This window comes from Candoia aspera, chromosome 3 (genome assembly GCF_035149785.1).
Source record: "Candoia aspera isolate rCanAsp1 chromosome 3, rCanAsp1.hap2, whole genome shotgun sequence".
NCBI lineage: Eukaryota > Metazoa > Chordata > Lepidosauria > Squamata > Boidae > Candoia > Candoia aspera.
Genome location: NC_086155.1, coordinates 33,841,202 through 33,853,353, shown reverse-complemented (window position 1 = coordinate 33,853,353; position 12,152 = coordinate 33,841,202). Strand labels below are relative to the sequence as shown.

The window sequence follows — 12,152 nt, the reverse complement described above, 5'->3', positions numbered from 1 at the left end:
TGCTTTCAATTGTCACCATGGTGTTTTTTAATAAATAATATGACCCATTTTTTAATACAGAAACTATTCCCTGTAAAATTTGTCTAGCTGTAGAAAGTATTTATATTCTGCTTGATTTTAGCATATTTTTTATCACTAGTTTAACTCATTCTTCCACACTGAAATTTTTCCATCTTCCTATTTCTTACGAAAGAAAAGTTATACTCCAAGAACATCATATGATAGTGAATAACAAAAGGTTCTATTAACTGTGAGAAAATGTTGAAATAACCAGTGACTCTTCAGTGTGTTTTTATCTCATATATAATGCTTCCTTGAGATTATGATAAATTGTTCTGCAAATAAGAATTCCTTTTCTAAAAAGTGTTACCTTTGTGTGACCTGGGATGACAGGTGTTCTCTCTGGTCCATCTTTTCCAAAAGGTTTCCTAGGTTGCTGTATGGTAGTGCAAGGGAAATAGGGAATCGATTTAGTCCCTGGCATTACAAGTAGTCCTTGCTTAACGACCCTAGTTGGGACCAGAATTTTCATCACTAAGCAAAGCAGTCATTAGGCGAAACACCATGTGACCACACTGCTTAGCGATGGCAGCCCCGGTAGTCCCAGTTGTGTTTATTAAGCGAGGACTGCACTGATGTTAAGCAAGGACCTCACGCTTCTCCTGCCCTGCTGTACTGGTCTCTGCTTCAACTCCCCTCCACCCGCTTATCTCCCCCCCCATCTTTTCCCTTTTGGCCACCCTGCACTTTGCTGCTGCTGCCTACCCTTGCCACCCCCTGCCACTCCCAGCTGACCTGCCGCTGTGGTCATAAATGCAGACAGGCTGCCAAGTGCCCAAATTTTTATCACGTGACTGTGGGGCACTGCAACGACCATAACTTTGAGGACCGGCTGTAACTACCATTTGTTCAGCACCATCGTTACTTTGAACGGTCGCTGGAGAAATGGTCATTAAGCGAGGACTACCTGTATGGTTTCAGCACTAAAGATGAACTCCCTTATTTGTCCTGTTTCCTTGTGATTTGTCCTAGCAGTTAAATTTTTAGTACAGATATCTGCTGAATGTGCCCCTTATCAATGGAATTTTTTTTAAACCTCTATATTATATCATTTGACTCCTTTTATATTCCCAGTGTGTTCTCATTGCATTTTTTGTATTATTTGTTGGTAATATTTTGTCTGCCTCCTATTCAGATGGTCCCCACAGAATTAGTGGAGAAAGAGTTTTGGCGCCTTGTAAGTACAATTGAAGAGGATGTCACAGTCGAATATGGTGCTGATATTGCCTCAAAGGAGTTTGGCAGTGGTTTTCCTGTAAGAGGTGGGAAAATTAAACTCCGACCAGAAGAAGAGGTAATATTTGATTCTTGCCTAATTCAGAATGTACGTTGCCCAGAAAGATGTGTGACGTTGAAAAGAGTTAGAATAAGAAATTAGCATTTAGGGCTGAACTTTTTTACTACTTCTCTTATTGTAAGAAATAAGCCATACCATTTTACCACAAAAGATTATCTTCCTGATTCAAAGAATGAATGAGACAAGTGCAAATTGCCATGGAATAAAATTCATTTTAATGCTGTCTGTTTAAATTATTTGAGAAAGATACAGGAAAAACATACAAAACCCTTTGTAAAATTAAGGAAAAGTTAAACCTCCATAAAGATTATATACATTCAAGACTTTAAAAGCTCTAAGGTGTTTTTAAAACTGAAAAGCTTGGAAGAAAGTAAAAGTTACCTTGGTGCTGAAATATTACAGCAAAGAAAATGTCAAGTAAACTTCTTGGGGTGTGAGGCAGATTTTCACTGTTTCCATAATGTTCCCTAACCTTAAATGAGTATTTTCCTGGGTCCGTGTTGCTATTGTTCAAGCCAGGAAAAGGAGCTGCTGACACTGCCCGTGTTGGAGCCAAAACAGTTTTGCTTGGGTTTCAATCCAAATGCTACATACCTCTATCCCTCTTAGTAGCCATCTGCTTCACTTCATTTGGTTTGAATAGTCAGAAATGTCACTCTTAAGACAATTTTAGAATGTAGATAAATAATACATATGGGAGGCTTTAAAAGTTAATAACTTTAAAGCTTCCCAAGGATCCAAAGCACTTAGGACCGTAAAGGTTAATACCACCACTTTCAGTCAGGTCTGGAAACTGAATTGAAGGCTGGGAAAATATTGGTAACAATCTTGTTACTCAGTTTTGGACTACGTAAAGTTTCTGGACCATTTTCAAATTCAGCTCTATTTTATTTATAATTTATTTACACAACAATTTTAGATAGCTTTTCATTCAAATACCAAAGCAGTATCTATTAAAACAAATAAAACCATAGAAAGGTATTTAAGTTAAAACCATAAAACTATGGGATGATAACAACAATAATGACACGACATCTTATAAATTGAACAAAAAGCCTGAGCAAATAAATAGGCCGTTAGTTGACTCCAAAACCTCTGCACCATGCACAACTGGATAGGGTAGGAATTCTGTAATTGGAGTATTATGTGTAGATTGTGGAAAATAATGCCCACTTGGGTTACCACTTAGCAAATGTGATGCTTTAAAGAGGATGTGTTTATTTGGTATTAATTTTTACTCAGGTACAAATGGTTCAATATTTCCAGTAATCTCAATTAAAATTATCAAAGTGTGCATAACCATAGCTAGGCTTTCCATGATTCTCCTCAGATGCAGTTCATTTATCAGGCTAAGCTGATAAAAGATGTTCAGTGTCACTAAGAACACCAATATTATAGTAGGTGCCTTCCAAATTAGTTTGGACTCAGCTGAGCAGAAAAACCATGGAATTTAGATTAGTCTCAGTTTAGTGACCCTCATCCATTTCATTGTACATACACAGATTTGGCACTCCTACTTGCTTCCTGAGATTTGATGAAAAGGGAAAGCATATTGGTGATACCTCAGTCCACATCTCTGCTGACTTGTATAGAGAGAAAAATGATGAAAGATGAGGATCAAAAATGAATGACATCATCATGTGGACTTATAAAATCCCATGAACTTTAAGTAGTTGCACAATTAATGCCTTCCTTTCTCAGAAAGCATTCTATTTTTGTATTTATTTGGGGGGGGGAGCTCATTGTAGTTAAAGACCAAAACAAAAGCACAGTTTTCTATTTCTTCCCCCCACCAACCTTTCTTTCTGTGCTGAAATTAAAATATTGTAATCAATATATTTTCATTTTATTAGGATGCAAGTGGAGCAGAATGGGGTTCATGTTTCACTACCCCAGACAGGTTCACAAAGAAGTGAAATTACTCAGTGTTTTACAAAATTCTCTGGGGCTGATCTGACTTACGTTGCATGTAGCCACAGAGGTACAGTACACAGGAAAAGAAACTTTCTCTTCCCAGGCTTAAGTTTTGAAATTAGGGGAAAGAGAGGAGAAATGATAAAAAGCAAACAGGGAGATACTTCAAAATTTTGCATTTTTCAGCACATCAGAGAAAGTGATGATTCCCCTTTTCGTTGATACCCTTGGACATCCATCACTCCATCCATTTTTTTTGGTTTGTTCACATATTGAATCTTGATGGATGTTATCAGTGTTATTTTATGAGGTTATGAAGTACAAATTAGTGATGTTTTATGATTATCAAGTTAGAAAAATACAATTACATTGAAAAGTCTGATGCCTTTTTCACTTGGTTGATTTATGTTAGACATGGGGATTCTACTTTTTGCTTTACTTCTAGGAGTATCTTGATAGCGGATGGAATTTGAATAATATGCCTGTGATGGAACAGTCTGTACTTGCTCACATCACTGCAGATATATGTGGAATGAAGTTGCCTTGGCTGTATGTAGGGATGTGCTTTTCCTCATTTTGCTGGCATATTGAGGATCACTGGAGTTACTCCATTAACTATTTGCACTGGTGAGCTTGTAAAGAACCATACTTAAAAGATTCCTAACTTATATAGGTGGTTAGACTAAGTATTCCTTTTCAACATTAATGTGCAACTATTAATCTTTCATTTGAGTATACACCTTACTTGTCTTCCTAATTATAATATGTAATTATAAATCTAAATCTAAAATTGCTGTGTATCATCATCTTTTTTCATTATTTGCAGGGGGGAGCCTAAAACATGGTATGGAGCCCCAGGATATGCAGCTGAACAACTGGAAGATGTCATGAAGAAGCTGGCTCCTGAACTATTTGAATCTCAACCAGATCTTTTGCATCAGCTGGTTACAATTATGAATCCCAACACACTAATGTCTCATGGTGTGCCTGTATGTCACTGAGCTTTTGTTTTTGTCCTTCTGCTTCTAATGTAGGATTCACACCTTAAAGCATTTTTATTACTTGGAAATATTTTACATACTTCTGCATATACCCATATTGAGGTGTTTCTATAAATGGGTGTGATAGAACAGGAAGTATAATTACTTATTACTGACTTACTTGAAAATGAATCAGTGGGTTGGTAACTTGTTTTGCTGAGTTTTTCCCAAAGAACAAATGGGTCTAATGCTATGGGGAAGAACTGCAGATCCCTTCTATTATGTATGGTTTGTTAGGCGAAATTGGGAGGGCCAGTTCTAATGTAATTTTTTTCTCTTTTTTAATATAATTTTATTAAAGATTTTTAAACAAGTAAAAGATATACGGAAATCAGAAAATGAAATTAAGAAAGAAAGTGAAGAAAATAAAGAAAAAGTTATTTAAAGAAATGACTTCCGATCTTCTTTACAGCAGTTAGAAACAAGCTTAGTATTGCTCCTCGCTTTAAAATTACATTATATAATTCAATTCTTGCCATGTCCAACCCTTTTTTAATCGGCAAGTCCAAAAATTATCAACTCATTTCTATTTTAAGCAAAAAGTCCTTAAAGGGTTTCCAGTATTTTATAAAAGTACTTATTGTCTTATCCCTGATCAAACAAGTCAATTTTTATATTCTTTTCTCTTACACAGTATTCTGGCATTATTAATCCTTACCTTGGTGTTAAGATAGTTGTAGGGCCTGTTCTCTTGTCTTCTTCCTGTCAAGGTGCACAAATATATTTCTCTGTACATTTCTTAACTTTTCATTTCTTGTATTGATTCAATACACCTTGTCCACTTCTACATCCATGTCTTCCTCCCATTTTTTTTAAGTCTTCAGCAACCCTCTCTTGACTACCTTCGTCGGGTTGTTCTGTAGCTACTCTCAATCTCAAGCAAAATTATTTCTCTTTTAAATCCAGTAGTGTCACATTGTCTTAATGCTTCTGTCTCACTCATTTGTATTGCAGATTCTTCAATTTTTTAAATTCATCTTCCGTATTTGCAAAACTTTCTTTCATTCTCCCTTCAAATGTAATCAAATCTCTCTTAACAGATAAATTTTCCATTTTATTTTTAGTTTGTTTAACCTCCAAGCTCATCTGCAATACAGAATCATAAAATTTGTTATTAATCTTTTCTTCCATGTTTGCAGATTTTTCCTCCGTTCTCCGTTCCAGTGAAGCCAAATCTCTCTTGACAGATTCAGTCAGATTTTTTCCCAAGTCTTCGAACATTGTTTGCATGTCTGGTGTAATCCCTTTTTCTGTCATTTGCTGTGTCAAAGATCCTCTCCTCCCTTCTGCACACTTTGCTGCTTTCCTAGTAGTAGTCATTTCTTTTATTCAATTTATAATCCAGAAAGGAGAAGTAAAAATAAAAGAGAGGCAGCCCCCCCCCCAATCTTTAACGCTTTGGTCACATTCAGCACTCTGTAGTTCTGTAGTCAGACAATCTTTTGCAACTTGCCTTTACCACTTCATTTGACAAAGCCAAATAATAATTTTTTTTAGCAAATCTAAACAATCCTCTTTCCCACAGAGGTATGCATTATTTATTTAATAATTTTAAAAGTATTAAAAAGTAAGTAATTCCAAATTCAACTGTCCCCTTAGTTTATTTTAAACTTCCTTTATTCAGACTCTTAGCAGGCTTTTTCCTTTTAATTATTTTTAATTCCTTAATTTTTTTTCTTTGCTTTTAGCTTTAATCTTTAATCCTGGTCAAAGGATCACTCACTGGGTGGTATAGTTGCTCTGCTGAAATACGCTTTTGGAAAGTGGAGATTTGGGTGAACCCAGGGTCCTTAAACAGGCTCCGCTGAGGCTGTGTAATATTTCTTCCATGGCTCCAGCCACTCTTACTCATGAGTCACCCGCAGAGTTCTTCAGGTCCCCTCACAAGAAGCTGCCTTCCGAAGCATATTGGGCAATCTCCTGGCTTCTCCTTGTCCATTGAGGATCCGCTGACCTGGGCTTCCTGCCTGGTCACCAGTCTCCACCTCAGTGTTGTCTCTGCTGTTCGAGACATGTCAGTCCTCCATTTATCCCCATCCAGAAGTAATTTTTTTTCTCAATGGGGGAGTTATTTGGAATGATGTCTGTGAAAGAAATAAATGGACAATATTAAGAAAAATATAATTGAAAAAAGGCCTAATAGGACTAATGTGTTTTGAATCAAGCTATATATGATCCAATAGGATGTTTATTAAAAAAAATAAGATTATAATAGCCCTTCTGGATCAGCTCAGAGAATGTAAGAAAAACTCTGCTTAGCTTTGTGAAAGGGCCAATTAGTCTAGCATTGTGTATCACACTGTAGCCTACCAGATGTAACATTTTGCCTATGTATCAGTCCATAAATATCCCTATTGAAACCTTCATGTAGTGAAAGAGAGCAAATAAAAATTAATAACGTATTTCTCTATTCTGACTACATTATGATATGGTATTCACATTCTGAACTGATAAGCCATCCAGAATCCCTAATTTGTTCTTGGTTTTCACCTTGGGAAAATGCATTTTTTATTTTGTGTGTTGTTGTTGCTGTTATTGTTATTGTAGCTGATTTACAGTTCCTATCATCACCAAGTGATTGCAATAATGGCTGCCCTGGTGTTTCTTATTACTCTTTGCTTCAAGTATGTTCCCCAGTCTGATAGAACTCACTGAGATTTTCAAGATCCTCTTGAATGCAATTGTATTTATTTATTTATTTATTTGACCCAATTTCAAGGCTGCCCTATCCTCCACAATTCTGAGCAGCTTCCATTTAAAAAAAGAAAAACTGTATGTTTCAGTAAAAAAAGTTCCTGGCCAGTCAGAAGAACATACACCCCAGCCTTAAGCAAATATAACTAGACATAACTAAAGGGGGATCCACAAACATCCTGACCCATGTTCTGTATTCTACAGAAGTTTATCAAATGGTTGAGTTATAAATCTTGGGCTGGACTTGTTAGTTACAATTAATGACTTGACATAGTTAAAAAGTGTCAAAAGCAATAGGGCCATTAAATTGCTAAGCAAGGAAGTGAACATCATTTACTTAAGCTCAATAAATTCGGTAATGCAAATTCATTTAAATTACTTCAGGAGCTGACAGATTCTTTAAAAAGTAAAATAATGGTTAGTAGATGACTCTGGAGGTACTCTTGTGTGGAATAAGATTCCAGGGCACAAAATATATTAAATGGATACATACTAGACTAGCCTGCCCTGCCTCCATGAGAACATGTTATTCTACTACCTGCTATTCCTAATTTATTTTCATTCTTCTCTATATTAGCAAAGATGGATTGGGCACTTTTTATTGATGGAATGAACAATGCATCATTCTGTTGCATAGCATTAGTATATTGCTAATGTTGCATTGTGCAACATTAACAATATACTGTCACAATAGAATAGATTTTATACCTGGATACAAGGTTCTACCAAGTAACAGCTCACTTCAACAACTTTATTTGGTCTATTGTGCATAATCAGTTGGTTGGATCATTGGTACTTCAAAACACATTCTGAGTGATGGCTATGATTATGATGGTAAACACCATTATGGCATCATTAAAATGTGCAGAAAAGATTGGATGTTCAGTTCCTGTTAGTTCTCATAGCTAATTGCACATAACTATATTTTTGAATAATGAATGCTAGAATCAAACATTAGGATTTCCTGTCTGTTTGTTTCTTGGAGGGATCTCATTGATGACTGTTGGTACCAGCATCTGGGATAAGATAAATATTCTTTTTGATGAAAAATGGCTCTTCCCTTCATCTTCTTAAAAGCAAAGACAAGGCTTCTTAAGTGATAGCTGATATTTTGTCCTATGTTGGCTTTCTTTGTTTTGTTCTAGATTTACCGAACCAATCAGTGTGCTGGTGAATTTGTGATTACCTTTCCAAGAGCCTATCATAGTGGCTTTAATCAAGGTTTTAACTTTGCTGAAGCTGTTAATTTCTGCACTGTTGACTGGGTATGTTGTAAATATAATCTATTTAGAAAATATAATCTAAATGGCTTATGGCTAGGTTTTCTGATACGGATATTGTTTACAGTAGAAAATACGCTGACTGGCTGTATGTAAAATCAATGTACAGATAGTTTATTAACTGTACAAAATGAACTTTATTTACTGGAAAAAGCTCAGAGAAAAAATATTCAGTGATTTCAGAATTTTCTTTTTTATGAAATCCATTTTTTAGTTATCTTTTTACACTGAACACTTCTCCTATGTAACCTTAAAAACAACTGTTTTGAACATCTTTCCTGATTCAGAACTCCATAGGCAGTCTTTATTGCATATAAGAAATTTTTATTGAGGAAAATTTGTCTTAGCCTACTAAAGTAACAGCTGTGGGGATCCTGTATAGATCTAAAGCTTTTCTAATTGCTGGGAATGATTGCAGTGCATTTTTATTTGCAGTGCATTTTCAAAATTGGGGTTTCAGTACTATCCTTGTATAAAAAATACATTTTATTTGTATAGGATCTTAGCTTATCATTATCTTTTTTATTCTTAATCTAAGGCAGCCTTTCTCAACTTTTTGATCCTGGAGGAACCCTTGAAATATTTTTCAGGCCTCGAGGAACCCCTGCACATTCAGGCTCAAATATAGGCCAGAAGTTACAAAATTATTACATTTTTTTCATGTGTAGGCCTGTATATATGCATTAACAATGTCCTTAAACTAAAAACAAAGAATGAAATTTACCTCTTTAATGTGAAGTTGCCTGAATTTGAAATAATTTTTTAAATAAATCCTGATTTCCCAGGGAGCCCCTAGTGACTTCTCACAGAACCCTAGGGTTCCACAGAACCCTGGTTGAGAAACCCTGGTCTAAAGAACTGCATTAAATTAACTTTTTCTTCACTCAGCTGCTTTCAAGAATGGATGACATGTTGCTTACCTTAGAACACATAAAGAAAATATATTCTCATTTCTTGTTTAGCTGCCTTTGGGTCGTCAGTGTGTGGAGCATTATCGCTTATTAAACCGCTATTGTGTGTTTTCTCATGATGAGATGATATGTCGAATGGCAGCCAAAGCAGAAACTCTTGATGTGGTGGTAGCTTCTACAGTTGAAAAAGATATGGCTATTATGATTGAAGATGAAAAGACTTTACGGGAGGCTGTGCATAAGCTGGTAAAGACTTTTTGTGAACATACATGTTAAGCTGTGAAATAATTTTAAGATAAACTGACAGCTCTGTACTATATCATTTCATGTATTCCAGCTAGTGAGAGGACAGAGACAACCTCTAGAATGCAGTTCCCCCTAGAGATTCAGGTGGCTCTGACCCTGATGGTCTTCCAGAGGGCTTTAAAGGCTTTGGGCTAGGATGGTTGAAGCTCCTTGTTTGGTGCATGATATGTTTGTGGTTGACCAAATTCACTATCTTGTTTATTGCTACACGTTTTAATTTTTTATGGCATTTTGTTTTGGTTTTTTTATGCTGTGAGCAGCCCACAGTCAATTGGAGTTAGGCAGCATCTAAGTTAAATAAATTTTAAAAAATGCAATACTGTTTTGACCAGAGCATTAAAATGCCCATTAAGATAAATATTCTTTTTAAAGAGATTTTGTTTATTTACTAGTATTGGTATAAAATTATCATATAAATTCTCATGCATTAGATAGGCAAATTCTGCCTGGAACGAACAGTCTTGAAGAAAATCAAGTTCCAAGCCATATAGAGCTTCATAAATAATAGTCAGCAAACTGGGAACTAGTAAAGTTCCTATAATAAAGATGTAACATGACCTTTCCTTCCCACAACCTCAGGTTGTCCATTTAGGAACTATAGAACCATTGTGACATCTTTCCTCTTCCTCACAGAAAAACATTGTGATATGGAAGACCATGGGAAGATCTAATAACATAAGAACGGTCACATTCTCTTCATCCAGGTCCTGCCATAGATTGCTCATGAGAGTGACCAGTGTGTTTTCCATCCCATGTCTAGGTCTGACTCCTGATTGCCAAGGGTTTAATAATCTGCTTCATCCATAGCCCACTCTACCTGCTGCCCCATCTTATTCTCAGTAATCGTCCCCAAGATGGGAGGTTGGAGATGGAGTAGTAGTAGTAGTTATTTTTAGATTTTTAATGCATCTTTTTTTTGTCAACTCAAGGCAGCAAACATAACTCCTGCCTTCTCCTTTCCCCACAACAACCCAGTGAGGTGGGTTGGACTGAGAGAGTGACCAATCCAAAGTAACCCAGCTGGATTTCATTATCTGATATTATTGGGTCCAGAAATGTTGTTTGGAGGGAGTACACTAGCACCCCTTTCAGTGTTGCCAGCACCTCCCCCTTCTGCAACAGTGCATTTACCATCAACTGGATCCAACTCTTTGTCCCCATCCTGGCAGCTTGTACCAGTTAGGTAGGGCAGGAATCAAGCCTTGCCTTACCAAGGACCTGTCTACTTCACCAAGATTCACAGGCTCAAAAAGCTCTCAGGGTAGCATCATAACACATCACTCTGTCAACTCCTTGGACAATGTCTGGTAAGTTTTTCTGAGCAAATCAAATATGAGCAGTTTTATCCACAAAGTGTCCATCTAAAAAATGCAGCAGCCCTTTAACCCTTCTGGCCCATCATAATAAAGCCTGAGTGATGCTAAAAAGTGCTGCTGAATAGCATTCTGTTCAGTGGATACAATGAGGATGGAGAGGTACTAATGCTTTGTTGCCCTTACTGCCAGAGTGTAGCCTCGGATCTATGACCTGTCATATTTACTCTTTGTTTTCCACCAGCATTGCTCCAGCCAGACCTGGCATTTAACAGCATCAGCCTACTGGCTTTTGATTTGATTTGAGGTAGGAGGCCATACATTTTTATCCCCCAGCCTGGCCACCTCCTTCCATATTTCTTTTTGCCTATCACTACTGTAATCCGTACATCCCCTTGGCTTCCCCAGCCCCTGCCCACCTTGACCCTCCCCTGGAGTTCCATGCAACTAAGACATCTTCCTACTAATAACACCTCCAACAATATACACCTTCCGCTCATGTAGGACTGTACCTCCCTTCTACAGACCACAAACTGCTTTACCTCATCTTTCCTAAGGCACTCCCATATATACTTTCCTCCCTGCCATCCCCCAGGTTTGGAAGCAAGGTCCCCCAACCACCTCTCCCTATGGGTAAGGGCTTCCCTTTCTGTCACTGTCTCCCAGCAAACTTGAACTTCAGTTCCCTCCTCTTCCAGCCCTTTATCTTCCCACTTCCCACTGTGGTGCTCTGAATTGCAGTTGCTTGGGCACCACAAGGCTGAACCAGTCCCTGTCAGATGATTTTAATTTAATTTAATTTTTACATTCTTGTGTCCAACTGCATCAAGCTGAATCCTAGCCAGCCCTGGCTGCCAAACATCACCTCCTGATCCTTTTGTTTTATTTAGCTGGTCACCTTGCCACATTTCTTACACTTCCTTCTGCTCTGGAGTTCCAGCTGAATATCAGTGGCTGCTCTGTCTCTCTGTCCTAATTTCTACTTTGTCTCATGTTCTTCCTGTTGGTCTCTGACTGGGATCTGCAGATACATCCATCAATATGTTCTTAGTCCTTAAGTGCTGCATTCCATGCCTTCCTTCTTCCAATGCAGCATGACTCTGTGGACTCTGCCTGCCTTCCCTCCAGCCCTCCACAGCACAGCATGGTAAAGCTCCCATGGTAAAGCCAGATCAACATCCCTCTCCTCCACTTTCCAGCTCCTCATCCTCTTCTTCCCTCTCTCATTCATCCTTCTTCCATACTTCAAAATCCTCCTCCTCTAATGTAACTCATTCTCCAAACACAAAAATGATTATCCTAGAAATTTCAATCAGTAAGCAGATGGAAGGCTCATC

General features: G+C 37.4%; 1 protein-coding gene across 6 annotated transcripts in view; it reads left to right on the top strand.

The window, feature by feature from the left end:
• Window positions 1-12,152, top strand: part of KDM5B (lysine demethylase 5B) — a 68,729-nt gene that overhangs the window by 37,225 nt on the left and 19,352 nt on the right. For all 6 annotated transcript variants that reach the window (XR_010067542.1, XM_063297316.1, XM_063297314.1 and 3 more), the window contains 5 exons: window positions 1,196-1,354; window positions 3,717-3,898; window positions 4,098-4,260; window positions 8,151-8,270; window positions 9,248-9,442. Coding sequence is in view for 5 of the 6 variants with exons in the window: in XM_063297316.1 (XP_063153386.1) it covers window positions 1,196-1,354; window positions 3,717-3,898; window positions 4,098-4,260; window positions 8,151-8,270; window positions 9,248-9,442 (819 nt within the window). In the remaining variant the exon portion in view is untranslated. The remainder of the gene's footprint in view (window positions 1-1,195; window positions 1,355-3,716; window positions 3,899-4,097; window positions 4,261-8,150; window positions 8,271-9,247; window positions 9,443-12,152) is intronic.